The 20,718-nt window shown below is 41.1% G+C and overlaps 1 protein-coding gene across 1 annotated transcript in view; it reads left to right on the top strand.

Moving 5' to 3' along the window:
- ADAMTS2 (ADAM metallopeptidase with thrombospondin type 1 motif 2) overlaps positions 1-20,718 on the top strand; it is a 285,605-nt gene that overhangs the window by 113,576 nt on the left and 151,311 nt on the right. The window contains exon 3 of the mRNA XM_063120825.1: positions 779-932. Within this exon, the coding sequence (XP_062976895.1) occupies positions 779-932 (154 nt within the window). The remainder of the gene's footprint in view (positions 1-778; positions 933-20,718) is intronic.

Here is a 20,718-nt window from a genome sequence, read left to right as displayed (position 1 = left end):
TTATAGTGGTACTGAAGTGCACTGACGACTGTTGGGACTCATGAGACATACCATATACTGCTTTCATACCACTTTCAGAGTGTTATATCCTGCTTGGTGTGAAGGTGTCATGGGCCCCAACAGTTGTCAGTGCACTTCAATACCGCTATAACGCAGTAGTGCGGCTCCTGCCTTTTGTATTCCGCTTTCATAGTGGAATATCCTGCTTGGTGTAGATGAGCCCATAGGCAAAGGCCTTTTTGTTGTTGCTATTGTTAAATTGTTTGCCAGTCAGAAAATGGTAATCACCTATCTACTTTCTGCCCACCACTGCTTTACTGGATTAAATGTATTGGCATAGGAAATAGAAGCTTTCCAGGCACCCAGAATTCAGTCTCAGGCACAGCAGTAGTTTATATTCTCCGGCTACATCAACAGAGGCCATTCTAATGAAACTTACTGTTATAACTTTATGCGCATCGTTATCGCCAGTTCTCTCATTATAGGGATGTTCTGATCATGACTCTCTCCCGTATAGCTTAATCCCAACCTTTGTTAATTAGATTCCAGAAGCAATCCCTTTAGTCTCATGCTTTACTGTTGTCCTTCCTTGTCAAGCCGAGACACTGATGTTGTATTTTCTTGTTCTAATAAGGAATTCACCTTGCTTACTCTCTGCCTCCTAACTGCTCTCTGGAGAGTGCTAAAGTGTGCTTAAGCATATTGCAAAGGTTTACTCAAAATGTCTGCGGCACGGGCATTAATTTGAAATGTTCAATCTTTGCCCTGTCACTTTTAGGCTGGCATGATTCGCACAGACAAGGACGAGTTTTTCATTGAACCTCTGCAGAAGGGGAAGCAGGAGGAGGAAGAAGGTAGGACACACCTGGTGTATCGAAGGGCAGCTGCCAAGAAAACACTTCCCAGTGAGCTCCCAGATATCCAGCATAGAGGTAAGGCTGAGATGCTAATGACATGTGATGTTTAAAGCTCAGCTAAAAGCATGTGTCTAATAACTATCAAGGCACCATGCCTTTGCATCCTTGATGAGAGAAATGCCTTCTATTTCCTTACCTTTTACTGCCTGGATGAAGTGGAGGAACTGGGGGGGGGAAGGTTCTCAATTCAGTAAGTATTGCAACAGCAAGAATCTTCCAGAACAGATGTCTGGTTCCTCCATTGTTAAAATAGGCCAATCATGAAAATCTTGAACACTGGAAACTTTTACAATTGAGGAATGGGGGCAGAGGGAAATGCAGATCCACTCAAGATAAGTTCACATCCTGGAAGAGAAAGGACTTGAGGCCTTTGCCTATATCACTCAGTGGGCCTGTTCAAACAACATGCTAAGCCATGGTTAGGCCGTTAACCCTTTTGCAGCAAATGGTTAGCATCTTTAAACCATGGTTATGTAACCACCATGGTTAAGAATGGTTCACACAGTACGCTAAGTCATGGTTCACATGACCCATTAAGCCATAATGTTTAACTCAAAATGCTTAACCACCATGGCTTAGCATGTCTGAATAGGGCTAGTATGATGGTTGCATGTGTGAAGACACCACAGATCAAACACCACAGATGGCGTTTTTATTCCCCTCACGCACAACACTTTTCAGTGGATGCTGTTCACACATCCAGTTGACAGTTATCAAGTTTTATATAAGTTTTCTTTGTCATCAAATCAAGTGAGGTGTATCAACATGTGTGTATCTGAGTTATTCAATGCAGGGGCTTTGCCTAACATTCTGCAGCACTGGTGGATTCTCCTCAAGTAGGCGTGAGAATGGTGATCGAAAGTGGTGTGCTTCTGTGTGACCATATTTAGCTTTGGTCCAGAGGACTTTGGCATTTCTGATATTCTGGTAAAAGCACATTTTACCTGCTCTGTTTCTTACTTTCTTGGGACTAGAATGTTCTGATAAATGACTTTCTCCCTGGCATTTCACCTTGCTTTTGGTGGATTTTCAGAGTTATAGGGACAAAGGAAGCTGCCTTATATGGAGTCAGACAATTGGTTCATCTGGCCCGGTATTGTTGATATTGACTGGCAGCAATGGCTCTCCAGGGTTTGGGGCAGGAGTCTTTCCCACCCTTTCCTGGAGATGTCATGGATTGAACTTGGAACCTTCTGCATATATATGCTCTACTACAGAGCCAGTCAGACTGGCAGAGTATCACACTGCAGCAGTTGGATGGCCAAGATAGTGTAATTCCTAGGGAGGGTACTACACCATAGCTCAGTGGTGGAGCACATGATTTGTACACAGAAGGTCCTACGTTTCATCCCTGGCAGTTCCAGTTAAAAGAATCAGGTGGGAGATGATGGAAAAGACCTCTTGCCTGAGACTCTACAGTACTGCAGTTTTTCAGAGTAGACAATACTGGGTCAAATAGATTAATAGTCTGAGCTGATATAAGGCAGCTTCCTATGTTCTTATGGCTTGGGACCACAATACCTGATGGGATGCCTCTCCCGACATGAACCTACCTGTACACTGCGCTCAACATCTAAGGCCCTCCTCCGAGTGCCTACTCTGAGAGAAGCTTTGAGGATGGCAACAAGGGAGAGGGCCTTCTCAGTGGTGGCCCCCCAATTGTGGAATGATCTCCCTGACGAGGCTTGCCTGGGGCCAACACTGTAATCTTTTCGGCACCAGGTCAAGACCTTTCTCTTTTCCTGGGCATTTAACAGCATATGCTGATTTTATAACTGACCTGAGAATAGTTGTTTTAAATGGATATTGTTGTTTTTATAATTTTAGTGGTTTTAAATTTTGTATATCTGTTTTAATGTTCATGGTTTTTAACTTTTGTAAACTGCCCAGAGAGCTTTGGCTATGGGGCAGTATATAAATGGAAAGAAAGAAAGAAAGAAAGAAAGAAAGAAAGAAAGAAAGAAAGGGAAAGTATTTGAGGCCAATTGAGTCAACGTCTTATCCCCATTCGAAGATCAGTGCTACCTCTTGCACAGAACGCATGAATATATATAAATAAATACCACTGTACTGAGTGCACAGTCCCATGGAACAATTGCCACTCCCTGACCAGCTAGACAGGAAAGCATACATAAGAATTGTCAAGTGATGCTTAGGAATGACAATGATGGTGCATGTAGCACTGTGAACAAAGGCCCATAGCATGGCATACACAAAAATGGCTACAAAGCAGTTGCTCCAATACTGTTGAACACTTCATTGTACAGTTGTGCACTGTGCAGAAAATATTGACTGTGGAAGGTTTTCGAGCTGAGGTGGAGAAATAGCACTCTCTGTTTGAATTTGTGTTTCCTGACTAAAACGTCAGGGCTGAGACAGTCACAAAGGGGGAAGTGACGTTTCCAATCATGGTCACTCTACTGGACACATGAACGCACAGTCGCACACGGCCTCTCTGAGTGTGATTTATAACCCTCAAAAGCGTGGAGAGAGGCCTTGCAGGAATGGGGTCTTCATCCAATCAACCATTGGGTTGGACAAACCAGCCCTTATGAGAGTTTATCTTCACGGTGGAAGGAAGAGCTTCACCACCGCACACTTTCAGCACCAGTTCCTGGGGAATGTATCAACCCAGGCATTGTTATAGTCATGCAGAGTTGTTGATAGCATGGACAGGACACCAGTTAGCTTGGTTGTATGCAAAGAGCAGTGCACTGGGGACCATATGGTCAGGTTGCCCATGAAAGAGACACATGTCTAAGTTGTTGTCATTCTTCTGACACAGACTGCTGTGCTAACAATGTGTTTATACAGATTATTTCAGTGTTGAGAAAATATTTAACTGTCACATATTTTTCTCTGAAACAAAAGAGCTGGAACATAACTGACACCTTATGGCACTCCTTTTTTAAAACCTTAGATGTTAAAATAAATATTCGTCAGGAAATAAAAAGCATGCAGAGTAAGAAGCTTCATTCCAATGTTGGTGCAGAGTGCTCCCTCGAGAGAAATACCCTGAATGAAACAACTGAATGAAATACAGGCACAGGGTGCTGATTACCTTGTTTTGGACTTATTTGAAATTAATTAACTCCCATTTAGAAACCTCCTGTTGACCACAAGTATGGGTTTGAACCAAGTCCCTCCCCCAATCAGGATGAACAATCATTGGCCAAATACAATGCAAAATAATCTCCACACATTTTCATGAAACACCCGCATCAAGCGGCAAAGCAGGAGGGTTGGCAAATTGCACTGCTCCCCCTCCTGCCGCTGCCAGAAGGGCCTGGCACCGCTGCTGCTGTCGCCGTGCTACTGTCCTGCCACCACCGTCAGTGGGTCCCCTGGAGAGCCCTGCCAGCTGCTCTGCCACCATGGCATTTGCCATAGTGAGTGACTGGTGGGCCTCTCTAGAAAAGCCGGACACCCTCTGTTTGCCTCTGTTTACAGAGAGCAGCGTGGCCAGAAAAAGTGGCTGCAGAGGTTTCATGAGGTCTCTGTCTTTAAGACACCTGGGAACCAGAATCTTATTGGCTGGGAAGATCCCCCAAAGCATGTCAAAGTATCTTGGAGGGCAGCGCTTACCCCCATTTGTGTGCACACTATGGTTACTTTGTTCATCTTTTTTTCGGTGTTATAGGGACATGCACTTCTCCCTTCTACATTCCAGTCTTACATTTCGATCATTCCTCCATAAGGAAAAGGGGAGAAAAGGAGCTTTATATTAATGAAATCAGAACAAACCCCCTTTTAAACCAGGACATTATATCTATCGCATGGATAGATAATGTCTTTTGTTGATCTCTTCAGAGCTCAGATTTTCCATTAATATACTCCCATCCTCATGTGTGAATAATTAAATGGAAACCCTGCCACCTTACCAGTGCAATGTTCCCTTTAGATTTGAAATTTTCTCAGCCTTTGGCATTGAGCTCTATGTTGTATGGTTTATCATCAACTAGCACTGTGGTGCTGTAGGAAGGCCAGTTAACCAACAATCGTAAACAGGTTTGAGCAGCCTTTCTCAACCTGGTGCCCTTCAGGTGTGTTGGAGTGCAGTTCCCATTGTTCCCAACCATGGCCATGGTGGCTGGGAATGATAGTAGTAGGCTGACCAGGTGTCTGATTTTGTCTGGGCAGGTCCTCCTTTTTGTGCCCTCAGGTGGGTCTGGGCGGAATTTTTAATATTTATTTAATGTCTGGGAAAGGCGCAGGGAAGGAGCAGGACAGGGAGCAGGGCAGGGAGTAGGGCATGCATTTCCTGGGCCTCCAGGAAGTGCGCAGATCACCTACACCATTAGCATGGTTGGGAGGATATCTGCGCAATCTGCTCACTTTCCACAGGCCTGGAGAATGCGTGCCCTTCTCCAACTCCCCCATGCCCCAGCATCAGTCCAGGGATGAAAAGGCCTCTTTAAGAGACCCTTTCATCCCCGGATTGGCATGTGGGGGGGGGAGGGTTGGAGCAGGGCACATGTTCTCCGGGCCTCCGGAAACTGCCTCTCCCACAAGTCTTAAGACTTGCAAGATTTCCAGAATGAGGTATCTGAAGTCTCATGCGAGACTTGAGATTTCTGGGAGAGGCGGCATGCGTATATGCACGCCAAAGAGAAAAGTGCCGGTGTCTGGATAAATGGATGGATGGCCAGCCAGCTGGGCCACTAGCCAGCCAGGCAGTGGTGGTGGCAGTGGCAGTAGCATGGCAGCAGCAGCATTAGCACTGTGGGTGAAGGTGCATGGCAGCAGTGGTGACACAGGGGGCCTTGGGCTGGGCCTGCAGGGACCTCAACAGCAGCCCTTCCATTAAGTGGGGCAGTAAGGTGGTGGTGGTGATGGACAGGAAAGGGGCTGAGCCTGCCCTCGGGAAGGGAGGGAGGAACCTGCAGAGGCAGAGTGTGGGGCAAGAGAACAGCATGTCCCCAGTCCCCTTCTAAAGGGCAGAGCCAATCATCAGGTCCAGGCAAGAGACTACAGGGGAAAGTGTTGTCTGGGGCCCAGTTCTGCAACTGGAAGTGAGGCAAGCTACCCCCTCCCACAAACATGAATCTAAGAGGATGAGGAGAAAGTGGTTTTTTATTATTATCCATCCTATGTCAAAATAGCCTGACTCCCCCCTTCCCCTTCCAGCCCCTTCAGGACTAGGTTGTCTAAACATTAAAAAATGAGAGATTGGTCCTTTCACCCCAAAGAAAATAGGTACTGTCTAAAGGTGTCCACAAGATTCACGGCTGAGTCTAGTGCTTGCTTTCTCATCATTGTGTTCCCAACGGGAATGTGCTTGGCTGGCATCATAATTTATTACCTATCCCATTTTGGGTTCTGGTTTTGCTAGTGCAAACTCAATTTTAAAAGCTCTGGAGGAAAGAAAGTGAGTATGTCTTAAATATAGCTTGTTTGAGTCTTGAAGCCCCATCCTATTCTACGCATGTTTAATTTGGATTGCAGCTTTAAGGTGTGATCCAAAGCATTGAATTAAATGGGGATTATTTGAATAAACATGCTTACACTAGGGCAGGATCTACACTACTGCTTTATAATGGTTTATAACAGTAGTGACAACTGTTTAGGCCAAGGACACACTCCATATACAGTTTTCAAACCGTTTTCAAAGTGTGTATATCCTGCTTGGTGTAGATCTGGCCCAACTGTAAGTGTGAAATTCTGGTTGGAATTATGCACACACTAGTAAGCCCCATTCAACTCATTGGGCTTTATTTCTGAGTAAAAACTTATATGTTCACATTACGTGAATGATAGCAAAAATATGTGCAATTATAATATCCAAGATGCAAAAATATAGTGTTTGGATTGAAGTGTATGTGCCTATTTTTAAGGTTTTCCTTAATATCTCTGAATATCTCATGGAAATAGTTTCCATGTTTAATTTAATGGAGAAGAATTCTATTGATAGCTACTACTCAGGCTTGTCTCCATGCAGTCTGCTGCACCAGGCACCTTTCTCCCAGATGGACTCTCCTCTGGTATCAGAACTTGGCTGAGCTGACAGACTGGGAAGAGAATCACGGGGAGGGGGAAGTTCCATGTTCTGTGCCTGCTTTGCTGTTTTCTATGAGACAGAACACCTTGCGGACTGATTGTGGTCCACAAGTCAGACATTTAATATACTAGCAATATTAAATGGATAGTCAACATGAAGTTCAGGTTAATTCTGGTTAACTTTGTATGAATGACTAGACAGCATAGCATAATCCTACTCAAAAGTAAGCTCAATTGAATTTACTAATTGAGTGTCGGATTGAGAGTTAGGAGATCTGACTTGGCCATGGAAACTCACTGGGTGACTTTGGGCCAGTCCCATACTGTAAAATGGAGGGGAAGGGGATTATGTCCACCGCCTTGGGTTTCTTGCAGGAAAAATGGCAGGATATAAATGTAATAAATAACTTGTAGTCAGATGTTTTGAAAGTGGTATAGTAGCATGGTTTGGTAGAAACTCAACTCTGAGGCCCTATGGTGGATGCTAATCACCAGTTCTCCCAATAGTGTAAGATAAAAGTTTGCAAACGGCTATGCCTGGAGCAAAACTTTTAATAGAAATTGACTTGTGAAAATCTAGTTTATATTACATCTCAAGTGTTACAATGTTTTAAAGAGAGACGCCCTTTCTTGCTTAATATTAAATCACACTGAACAGGCCTGAGAAAAGATTGCTTCAGTGAACCAATCATTCTTTCTCTTTCCTATTAAACTCAGTGAGGCTTGCTTCTGGTTAGGGCACAATCCTATGCATGCTGTCTGTGGAATGCTGGGAATTGTAGGATTCCCCCCCCCCCCCCCGGCTAGAGGATTGCACCTTTTGCCTCCATGTCTAATCTTTCTTTACTGCATATGTCCCATTTTCTGTTTAGTCTAGCACTGCTGTACCGGCTCCTAACCACAGTGTACTTTAACTATATATATTCTAATCCAGGACCTGTTTTCTTTAGAAAAATGGAAAATAATATTTTCTTTTCTATTGATCTTGTATGAGGACAGCAAAAAGAACTACCACAAAGAAATTTGTACAGCAACTAAAGATACATGTTAATTTCAGATACATTGAAAGGCTCGCTTGTTCTTTATTTCAGTGATTTTAATATTAACATATTATCTAGAACAGGTTTGTCTTAATTGTGAGCTGTAGAATCAGACATGGGACCAAGGCCATGCCCCCTTGGGGGCAGATCATGTCAGGATGGGCCCACCTTGAGGGCTGGGCATGTTGGGGTGAGCACGCCTCCTTGGAGTGGGCCATGTTGTTCCCTTTTGGTTTCCAAAATATGGATTGCAGCTAGGAGCTGCAATCCAACAGATCTAGAAAGCAGTAGGTTGGGGAAGGCTAGTTTCGGGCATCAGGCTCTTATTGGAAAAGCCAGAGGGATGTTAGCTTAATACTGATTGGAAGGGTGGTGTGGTGCTATTGGTTGCAGAAATTTGTATGAGTGTCCTTCTCTGACCCATACTCTCCTATCATTACCCTACATTACACAGTATGTAAACTATGTCCCATCTGCTCCCCAGAACTTGGATTCCACTAGGCAAATCAAGAGGACTTTCCATATTGATGTCTTACAGACTTTTTGCCTTTTTAAGAAACGGAATGTGCTTGAAGAGAACATATGCTAATAGAATGGTGCAAGACTGTGTCAGGCTGGAGATAATTTCAGCTTTAATCAAAATGTTTTATGAGTTTAAAGAAAAAAGGAAATGCATCTTGGCAGGGCAATCTGTATTTGGTTTAATCACAGTAAGAGGCTAAAGGATATAAAATTTCCACCATTTCTCACACAGTACAACTTTAATAATGGAGTGGAGAAATTAGAGTGTCCTAAACAAACACCACTATTAACAGTTCAATCACAACATTGATACAATGATGTGTGAAATAATAAAGTTGAAAATTGTCCGTAACCAGGAATATAGCTTCAGGGGCAAGGAGTGCTAATAATAATAATGATGATGATGATGATGATGATGATGATGATGCTAGAAAAAACACCATGAGCAAGAAAAGAGATAATAATAATAATAATAATAATAATAATAATAATAATAATATTCTTTGCAGCTTGAACAATTGCTCATTTTATTATTGCAATGGCAAAATCTCACTCATAAAAATAAAATGAAAGACAATTAATGAGCAATTGCTCTGGCTGCAAATAGGACACCAATAATTAAAGTCTGTATATACACATTAACTAATGCAAGGAAAGCTTTAATTATTTTTTCCTCTTTGCAGACAGAATAACTGTATATTACTTTATTTTGTTAAATAATAAGTGTGTGCATGCACACTTGCCACAGGAAACAGGAGCTGACTAATTAGATTTTTAAAAATTAGATAGTAGCAATCTACTAATTAAAGGGACAGTGGCCCTGAGAAACCTCAATAGCATTTTGAGAGTTTAGCTGAGACTGGTTGATGCAGCTAGATTCACAAAACCTAGTTGCCATATTAGTATTTGTCCAAAAATAATGATAAAGAGAAAAATAAAGTATATGTGATCTCTTTCCTTTAAGTCCTGAGAGAGATTTAGGTTCTTTTCATTCCAGCAACATCTCAACAAGCAATGCCACCATAACTCTCCATGCTGTGGGCAAAGTTGATTTATTTTATTTATTACATTTCTATGCCATTCCAATAAATAAAGTTGATGAGACCTGCCATGAATTTTATTGTTGTAAGCCACCTTGCTAGGGCTTCTGCCCTGAAAGGTGGCCAAGGAATGTTTTAAATAAATAAATAAATAAAATAATTTGTGTATTAATGGTAATTACCGTATGTTATGAAGCCAAACTATGCAATCATTTGTAAATCTGGTGTTAAATGTATGTTATTATGTTTTCTTGGGGAGGAAAACAAGTTGCCAAAAAGTTATAGAAATTAAGACAGGTTTTGTAGATCTCAGAGATATTTAAGGGGAAGAACGATTTCATCATACTCTTATCAACCTGACAAATGCTATTGATTTTTCTAACGTATTTACATTACTTTTTAGAAACCAATGCATATGTTCGTTTGTTTCTTTCTTTCTCTGGAATTCCTGAAATGACTCCTAAATTGGCCAAAGGCTGGCTGCTAGCCATTCTAATTTAAAGAAACTCTGCCAGCTACCTTTAAAAAGGAATTGTTCCATTAGAAAACTGACATTTCTTCAAATCCAGTCAATATTTCCCTTTCAGTGTGTACCCCTTGTGATTAATGAGAGTTCTCTTATTGTGCAGTCAGTAAGGCAACAATAGCAATACTTTTTGTCTCCTTCCTGTATTGTATGTGCATGATAAATACATCCGTCTTTCCCCTGCTTTTTTAAAAAACATTTTTTTTTTGAGGATTCATAGAGCTTTTCAGGGATGTGATGGATTGTGAATTTTACTGTGATCCAGGCTTCCCTGAATAAGAAGCAGGGTTATGCACTTCTGTAAAAATGAGTCTCGAGGGATTGTTAGGCCAATGGCTGTCACTACAGCTAACCACCAAGGTGGCTGATGAAGCTTCTTTTCCTAAAGAATAAATAGAAGCTTTGAAGTGGTTTTATCACTAGACTTTGGCTACATCACAGCGGCTTGATTTTCATCTTTCAGATAATGTGCCATGATGGATTGATCCTTTGGCTGCTTATTTATTTTCTCCTTCCATGCATGCTGTTAAAACAACAACAACTCAGTTTGTAAAAGTCTTCTTTTTTCTTTATTTTCTTAAAAAACAGCAATACACAATTTAATGCCTGAATAAATATAGATTTGTGACAAAACCCTGAGAGCAAATGTAATCCAGCAAAATGGAGCCCTGTATGGCCAAGTGTTATTGAGAATTTGATCAAATCTTAGTATTTAGCAACCACATATCTGATGAATGCAGATGACATGATTTTTGCTTACTTTCTATGACCTCTATTGAGCGGATCAAGAGTCCAGTTTGGTGTTGCGTTAAATATTTTCAGTTGGCAGCTGTAACTTCCGAGATGTTTATGAACGGAGGGAAAGAAACACAAAGAGGTGATGTAATTTTCATAGGGTCATAAAGCAAGGATAGAAAGCAAGAAGCATTATAAAATGTCAATTTTCACAAGCACTTTATGCAGCAAAACTTGCATCTTTACTCACCATTTTATAATTGATTTGTAAAGTTTCTTAGTATTAGGCACAAATTGAGACATATGTTATAGAGGAATAGAATCAGGATGTTCTACACAGCCTAATCAGTGGAAAGTTGACTTTGTTTCCATGTATACTATTTCTATAGATTTAGAATTGAGGCTGATTCAACAATAAAACAACATGTTTCAAGTATATTTGTATACTGAGCTCCATCTAGCCCAGTATTGGTCCATCTAGCCAGTATTGTCAACATTGACTGGCAGTAGTTCTCCACAGTTTCAGGCAGGTTTCTTTCCTTGCCCTACCTAGAGAAGCCAGGGATGGAACCTGGGACGTTCTGCATGCCAAACATGTGCTCTATCACACTGAGCTACAGCCCTTCCCTGACCATTCAATAATCTGAAGATCTTACTGCTCTTGCTGCATTTGAACTTATATCCAACAGTTGGCAATTTCATCTGGATGCTTATTTAGATATATGGACTGCTTTTATTAACGTATATATTTGAAACAAAAGTCTTGAAGTTTTTTATCACTCTTTTTTTTTTTAAAAAAAAAAAACCCAACGGTGCTGTAAATAAGTATTGTGAATAGATATTATTTTTGCGTTATGCTCTTTTTGGTATTGTTTGTTGTTTCAACCCTTTTTCTGTTATAATTGCAAATAAATAGAATAGATTGAGATGTAAGCTTGGTTTAGTTTGGATAAAAAATATTTTCATTACAAACCTATATTAGTATTTCTATCTTCTAGGCAAAAGTCATAAAATAAGAGTTTTGTTTGGCTTATTTTTGTAATTTTGGACCAGCTCATATGTGTTTCTTGTGACATCCTCTTGAATCAGGAGTCTTTATTATTTCTGCATCAGTGGAGTAGGTGTGGAGTCCCAAGAGTATTTTTCCCTGTAACAATGCAGTGACTCCCTTCCTCTCCTTACCTGTGAAGGAAGTAATCTGATCAAGCAAGCCGTAGTCCATGTTAGTCTTTAAAGTGCCACAAGACCCTTTGTTGTTTTTTCTGCAACAGACTAACATGGCTCCCTCTTTAGAAATTATAAATTGCAAAGGAGATTCAGCTTACCTTCCACCATGACTGGAGTAAGAAAAGCTGCCAGGCCTGTCTTTTCAAAAGAGAGTTGCTCTCTAAGGCAGGAGCCTTCAGGTAGCTTGGGATGATGCCCAAAGGCTACGCTGGTAGGCCAGCATTTGGCTGCCTTCTTCTTCCTCCTCTTCCTCCTCCTTCTCTGTAAACAGTTGTAATGAGGAAGCGGCAGTATAGTTGTTCCTCCAACACATCATGCCATCCCCAGAAGTGACCAGAAGCAAACCTGGGGAAATCACTTCCTCTTCCCCTCTTAGAATACTAGTGGAACAAAATTCTGTGTGCCTGTGTACAGCCACAATCTTTCCTAGCTGGACTCAGTGGGGTGGGGAATGGGCCTGCAACAAAAAGTTGCAATGTGTCCTCATCCTGCTGAAAGGGGAATTCCACTTGTTCAGGGCTCCCAGGCGGCCTGGAACAGGAGATTAAGAAAGGAGGAAAGGAAAAAATGCTTCTTTCCCCCTTCTCCTCTCCCTCTGAAACCTTCCCCTGCTATGTTATATAAAGCTCTGAATCTCATCATTGAATTGCTATATAGTGCAGGAGAAGATGACTTATTGGTGCCCATATTATTATACTTCCTCTTGTATAGTGTTAGTGGGACAATGGGTGGCATGCAAAGCCAGCACATGTCTCAGCCAGTGCTTAGCGGAGCCACTTCTCTGGGCATGAAATGGGAGTCCTTTCTTCCGTGTGGAGCAGGGTATGGAACTCTGTGCCTCTCTTGTCATGAAAAAGTGGCCTTTGGGTGGGTGTGGGGCATGATGTTGTGGGGCATAATGATGCCAAAGGAGGGGGAGAAGGCTTGGGGTGGGACCCTCCCCCCCCCCAGGTGGCATTTGATCTGCTGGGTTGGTCTGCAGGGGAATCTGGCCCCAGACCAAACAAGGTTTTACGCCTTTGCTCTGGACCCTCCAATGGCCACTCCCCAGGGTAGAAGTTATAGATTCCTAGAGAAACAATGGAGAAATCCAGGATATTAGCATAGCTGTGATTCAACCACAGCACGTCCTGACTCCCTGCCCCCAAAAGGTAGCAGCAAAGACAGGCTTCCTTATGTTTGGAATTCAACGTGAACTTGGAAATTTCCTCTCCAAATAAGAGGATGAGTTACTCTACTATTTTGATCTCTCTAGACCTAATTGGCATCAACATTCTGTAAGTCCTGGAAGCTCACAGGGACTTGTTGGATCTTTTCAGGTTTCGAAGACTTCCCCTTTTCTCTTAATTTACCAATGTATAAACTTCTGCATACCTAGAAAGTTCCCTGCGTATTTGAAGTTACTACCTTGCTTTGGGCAAGTCCCATTTCACTTCCACATTTATAGGCAGGCACTCAGCCCCTTGAGTTTGCTATTAGAGTGGGCTGGGGGGTGGGGGACTATACGTGCGCCAGTGCTTGATTCTGTCTTGAAGCCCAGAAAAGAAGCTGTAAAAGGCAGTTTTGATGGTGACTTGCCTTAGGTGAGTCATCTATTTTTGCTCATGTGATCTCTGAGCCACTAACAAGACTTTGGCAGTGAGGGCCGTCTGATTTCCCCCCTGAGAAAAGAGCCCTTCATACTTGAACATGCTAGGAAAAATGTATTGCACTATTGTGTGGACTTCATTATTTTTCTTCTTCCAAACCTATGCTCAGACCACAGGGAGCATTCAGTGAGTTCAATTTCAGGTGATCGCTACAGAGGTTCACCCGGCACCTACGTTGTACTCAGTATAAACTCTCTTGGTTCTAACCTTTTTATTTTCCCAGTATTTTAGCATCTTACCATCCTGGCCTTTTAGCTCTGCTGTGCTAAACCTGTATTTTAAATCTCTGCATTGCTGCTGTTTTATTCTGGTTGTACTTTTATATTGTGGTTTTAAGCTCTCATATTTTATGCAGTACCTTATGGTTTTAATTTTTGTGAACCACCCAGAGAGCTTTTCAGCTATTGGGTGGTATAGAAATGAAATGAAATAAGTAATTTGTTTTTTTAAAAAGCTTTAAATCTCTCTTGGTTCTACATACCTTAGGGCAGTCTTCCCGAACCTGGTGCCCTCCAGATTTTTAAGACTTCTTGTCTTAAAATTCTTGACCATTGACCAAGCTGGCTGGGGCTGCAAAGAGTTGAAGTCAAAAACCTCTGGAAGGTACCAAGTTTGGAGAAGGCTACCTTAGAGAGTACCTCTGTGCTTACGAGCCTTCCTGCCCATTAAAGTACATCAGAAGAGATTATGCGCTCAGTGCCACACTCCATGGGATTCAAAGAGCATTGTCTTGGAAGTGCCAGCTCTGTGTATTTCAAGGTCCCTTTATAGAAAAGCTCTTCATTACATGCCTCTGGTTGACTTTAGGAGTCAAGCTAAACCACTGCTTAAGCAAACTCTTGAACTCCTATTGGAATATAATATTATTTGCTGCTGACCTTGATTTTGATTACACTGGCTTGATATCATTTATATGTATTGCTGTCTTTTTATATGTGTGGTTCTAACTGAAGACCTTTCTCTGCTTTCGAGAAGAAGAATATGTCATAAATATTTTAAAACAATAAATACTTATGAAGAGCAAAGTATCGTCTTAATTTAGGTCAGAGCCTACCATAGAATCTAAAAGAGATTTACAGAGGAATCCTACTGGAGAAACCACCTTATGCAGAGTCATACCAGGTTTATTCTGACAGGGTAGAAGAGAAGGAGAGGCAACATTTTTCTTTTACTTTTTTTATTTCCCTCCTGCAATGGGAGAGAAATTACATAGCCTAGCTCTAGGGATGAAGTACATTTCCCCCAATTCCGGAGTGGCAGGATGTCAAGGGAATGGGATTCTGTGGGTCCTCTCCCCTGATTTGCCCCCAACATGCCCATGGAATATCCCCTTTTGGGCTCCATCAATATCAGAGCTCTGGCGTTGGACACGTAAGGGCCAGGGAGGTTTCTATGCTACCTTGGCTGGGAAAGGGTTTGCAAGGTTGAACCTCCCTTTGCAAGATTGAACCCCCACCCATCTCTCTGCCCTCAGAGGGAGAAATCCTATGGCTCCTAAGCTACCGTCCCAGGGACCAGCCTCAGCACAGATAGAATATTCTAAGGAGTTGAGTTTCCATTTCATCAGGCCAATTGCCTTTCTAGACAACTGTATTTCCAACATAGGTATTTCCCAAGATCCAAGATAATTTTTTAATTGTTCAAGCTAAAGGCCATGACAAATACATACAGAAGCAAATCAATATAATAATACAGAATTAAAATTTCAAGCCCTGCATCAAAACATGAATAGATTGCCAGAGTACAAAGAAACAGGCATTAATACAAATTGAATTTCTGTATATCCACAGCCAGTTTCAGCAAATTTATCTGTTGTTGTTTTTTGCTGCCAAGGCAAAAAGAGCCACATAGGCATTAGTATTACTCAAGAGAACGCAAACAGTTTCTATAAGGATGCTCGTACTCCCCCTAGTTAAAAAAAAAGTTCCAAGAATCCCTCTCTGGAATCTGTATGCAAAAGGCAAATTAAAATATAATGCATTAGATACTTGACTTGGTTTTGGCCACAGATACATAACCTCAGTTCCATTGGCGCCTTCCTTTGGCTTCTTATTCCTGCCTATGATTTCTTAAGTGGAATGCCAGAGGAATGTTTATTTGCACAAAGCATGTGTTCCACCACTGAACTAGAACTCATCCAGGGAACTTCAAAGTCAAGCATTAAAGTGGGTTTAAAGCAATGCAAATTTGAATGTTAAAAAAACCCTCTTTATGTTCAGTTCCCCCCCGCCCCCAACACACACCTGTCATTTTAGTTTTAAAATAGCGATGTCAAATATATGAGCTATTGTTAAATAAAAATAAAAATTCATCTAGTGGGTTATACAAGTTCTTTATATCATTTTTAATAATAATTACAGGGTCATATTGCACTACTCCTGGTACATGAAGCAATGCTAAATTTCTGCATTTTGCTAAATTGTGTCACTTCCCTTATTATACTTATTAAGATAAATATCACAAGCGACTGGCAGTTTACACGTATCAAGATAAACCACACAAACTTCAACCAAGATATGATATATTAAATTAAGATTCAATGAATGTATGTACCTTTTTGTAGTATTCGCTATTTATTTATTCATTTATTTCAAACATCTTCATCCCACATTTCCACAAAAACAAGGCAACTATCCTATTTCTTCGATTCTAAGATGCACTTTTCCCCCCATATAAACATCTCTAAAAATGGGGTGCGTCTTAGAATCACAGGTGTGTCTTAGGTTTTTTTTTCTGTTGGTGGTACTGAAATTAGTGTGCGTCTTACAATCGATGGCGACTTACAATCGAAGAAATACGGGTAGCAACAATCAATTAAAAGCATAAGTACCATTAAAAACTACAAAAAGCAGAAGAGAATAATAATAATAATAATAAATGCACTAAATCATTAAAACAGCTTCCAACAAATTTAAAAGCACTTAACCAAAAAACCTTCCCAAAAAAGTCTTACCACTTGATGAAATCCCATTATAGAAGGGAGAAAGGTAATGTGTGGATACTGTCATTACATAGTTTTGTCACTAGGTGGCACTAGGTGGCACTAGTTATATCTTGGCAGAGTCAGGAGTTTTCTATTCTTTTTGGGAAGAGAATAGAGTTCTAATATAGCTTGCTGACTAGAGATGGGTTAATTTGCCATTTTCGCTTTCTCTCACACATTTGAATTAAAAAAAAAAAAACATTTCTCTCTCTCTCCCAGATAAGAAATTTGCAGATTTTGGTAAATTCTTATTCAAGATGAACTGAAACGAATTTCTCACCCATCTGCACCAACTAAATTGAATAGGTATAGCTACTCCCATCATGGAGGAGACTCACAAAGGAAGTGAGGTGGACAGCTATTATGAGGAGGGTCTTTTCTGTTTTGGCACCCTGGTTGTAGAATGAGCATCTCAGAGAGGCTCAATAGTCATCACTGCTGTTCTGTCCGTCTTTCAGTGTGATCTCCTTCTGGGATAAAAGAAATAATTAACTTGTGATGACTGCCTTAATAAGGGACCTGCAGCACAATCTTAAGCATGTTTCCTCTGACATAAGTTCCATTGATCTCAGAGGGACCTATTGTTCATTCTACTCACTTAGAACAGCAACCTTTGTGATATAAGATATTTGGGTATGTACTTTCTTTACTAGGAAAAATATATGGATGTAATCATATCTTATCGCTTGGATATCATAAATTCAACTACATAGCATTATTGACAATATTCGAAACACTTTAATAGGTCTGCCAAATCCTCAGTGTTTCTGGAATGGAACAAATAGAATCCAACATGGTATTTGAGATGATTTGGGGTAGGGAGTCTAGACAAATTTCCAGACAACATTTAAAAAACAACCCTCCAAAATCAAAGCAATAGCATTTTCCAGCTGAAATATTTTTCAGAGGTTTTGAGTTCATTCATGAAGCAAGAATCCATGACTGTTTCAACCATAAGCTACCCATTTTATTGGTACTCTTTCCTCAGGTTTGCACATATGCCAGCACGTAACATGTGCTGTTTTATATTTTACAATCCTAGAGGGTTTTGTTGGCACATTGTGTGTGGTTTTAAAATACAGATACTGCCATTAGCATTGTATCCTAATAAACGAAGATATGTTCGACAAAACCAATAGATATGAGTGAGTCTTTAAAACCTTGAGCGAATCCTTAAATGCTTTTATCGTGCTTCCTCCCATTGCCTGCAGTGGAAGGGCCATATGCAAGGTCTTAAGTGATATAAAAATTAATAAGATATTCCAGCTGGTTTTGAGTATTCTCAGCTGTGCACTTGTTTGTTGGAGACATGCTGCTTGGAGTTCAGTCTACAAGAATATCTTTTTGATGTGCTGTCAGAGTCTCTGCTTGGATTGAAATGGTGGTGATGATGGTGCATAGCCCCATGCAGAATGCGGGCCAAGACTTTACGACAACTTCAGCTAATTTCATTGGCTTAAGGCGAGAAAATAGCACCGAGCGATGGTTTTTCTGCTAATAAACACTTTGCTAGTAAAACGGCTTTTAAGTTCCATATGTTTTCCTGATTTTAGCACTTCAGACTCCAGGTTGGGGCTGGCGGTGGGAGGAGCTTGGCTCGGTAGGTGCCATTTAATAGGGGTGGAACTAGGGATGCTCAAATATTTAGCTTGATCTGCATTTTTAAGCAGATTGGCCTGATTTGCACTTTCTAGATTGATAATGGATTGGAACACTGTTATCCTTCAGATGACGCATTTCTGTGAATTTTGCACTAGTTCTCGGCTCAGACAATATACAAAAATGCATATTTTTAGGGTAAGGTTTGTACTACAATATGTATTTTAGGGGGAAATGTGTACAAAAATGTGCATTTAACTGCAATTGTGTGTGCGTTAATAATAACTGTGGAAATGGGACGGAATGGATTTAGAAATGAAGATATGGGAAATTGACATGTGGGCGGTGTCTTCATGGCACTGAGTCAGCGCTGCTCTGCTGCCAACCCCCTCCAGCCCCGCTATCCCTGCTGCACAGTAGTGGCAAATTGTCCCAATGAGGGGAGGCAGCATGGGTTCGCCAGGCCTGTCCACCCCCCTCTGGCTTCTGGTGACCAATATGAGGTGCTGTCAACCTGGGAACATCCCTGGAGTGGCTCCAAGCAAGGACAGACTGGTGGAAGAGCCAGGCTGACCATGCTTTGGCTGAAAAAGTTGGGTTAAAAGTTGGGCACATCTTTGCCTCTTTACCCTGGGATGGCTTTGAATCTGTGGCAGCAGCATCTAACCGACGCACTGTGGATTCGAAGCCACCCTGGGGCAAAGATGACGACAAGACAGTCCTACACCAGCCTTTGGAGGGAGAAAACTGTGTAGGGACACTCTTGTGTATGTAAGTCGCAATGGAATAAAGAAATGAAGTCCCAGGATGTTGAAAAAAATGTGCTATTACATTTTATTTTTAAAATTCACTTGCAAGTACAAGACATCTAATTTCTTTAAGGAGGATATCATGGCTGGCCCTCAAGAGGGCGTGCCCACCCCAACATGCCCAGCCCCCAAGGAGGGTCCATCCTGACATGACCAACCCCCAAGGGTAGGACTTGAGTAGAAGACTAAAGGTAATAAAGTGTGATCCAGTAGATAGCATGGAATTGTAGTTCAAATCTTCATTCCACACGTCCTTATTTTCTTGATCAATGAGAGAAAAAGTCCATGTCTTGAAACTATTAAACTACCAACTTAAGTCAAAGATCTAGAAGCATCTTCCTCGCACAGGTATCATGAACATCATGAAATCTGGCAAAAAAACAGTACATATTAAGAATATGCTGCATATTATCACTAATTTCATCTGCATCCATATATTGAAAAGCCAATCCCCAACGCACTCCATCCTGATTCCAGCTTGATCAAGAAGCAGAACCCGAGATGGGACTAGGCAGGTAGAAGCAAGCTTGATTCTCAGTGACTAATGTCACTAGGCATCTTAAGATGTACCCTGCTGGAACTGATACTTGAACTAATAAGGGGGATTAATGTCACGTTTTTGCTACATTGGGTCTAAAGCCAGTGGAGGAAAATGTAAACATCTCCTGTTTCATTTCATATCTGCCATTATGCTATTATTTGATCATTTTCTGGAATCATATACCACAGAAAGTCTGGATTCATGAAGAAAATGCACTTGGAGGCAAAGGATGCTCATAGATTGCATAATGATGCTTCTCGTCACATACATGATGAAAGCAAGGAACAAAAGTCAAAGAATCACTTTAAAATGTTTTCCAGTAAAAAAAGGAATGTTTTGTAAAAAAAAAAAATTTTTTTTAAAAGAAGACTAATCCAAAGAGTAACCAATAAGGGCATTTAATGGACAGCTGATAGCCTTGAAAACAAACATCTGGTGCCCTCTAGATGTATCAGACTGCAGCTCCCATCATTCTGGATGGGAATGGTGGGAGTTATAGTCCATCATATCTGGAGGGCACCACGTTTGGAAAGGCAGGTCTATTTCTCTCTCTCTTTTGAGGAATAATAGTTGTATATTTGCTGATCTGCATTTCCTCGAGATTTAGGAAATTTCAAAGGGCAGCCTTCTGCAGGGTTAATTCCCTTTGGATGAAAAAGCAATGGAGATTTGTGTTTTTGTAACTTCTGCATTGACAAATATAGCTAGCTCATTTTCATGACCCACTCCCTCTCTTTCACTCACACATACATACACCCCTGCTAAAACTGGCAACTTTTGAAACACAATTTGACAGAGCAGTAACCCTAAAACCAGCCAAGGGGAAATCATAGCTCACCCACCCACACACCCTGTCCCCTAATTCCCAATCAGATTCTGCTCCAAATCTTCATCAAATCCCACTTGAATTAATTACCCCATTCATCAATCATCAATTACCATCATAAACTAAATTCAAAATTAAATAAATTGGGGTTTAAGATGTTGCCATTGTAGCATAAAGTTAATCTGCTTTTACTATTCCTCCCACCCCCACTCCCAATATGTTCCAGAACTTATTTATTTATTTATTTTAAAAGGGGGAGGGGAAGCTTCCCCCTGCCCCACCGAAAGGCAAAAGAGGGCAGGAGCCT

Source organism: Elgaria multicarinata, chromosome 3, assembly GCF_023053635.1.
Source record: "Elgaria multicarinata webbii isolate HBS135686 ecotype San Diego chromosome 3, rElgMul1.1.pri, whole genome shotgun sequence".
Taxonomy (NCBI): domain Eukaryota; kingdom Metazoa; phylum Chordata; class Lepidosauria; order Squamata; family Anguidae; genus Elgaria; species Elgaria multicarinata.
Note: the sequence above shows the minus strand (reverse complement) of the source record. Positions and strands in the feature narration are given on the sequence as shown.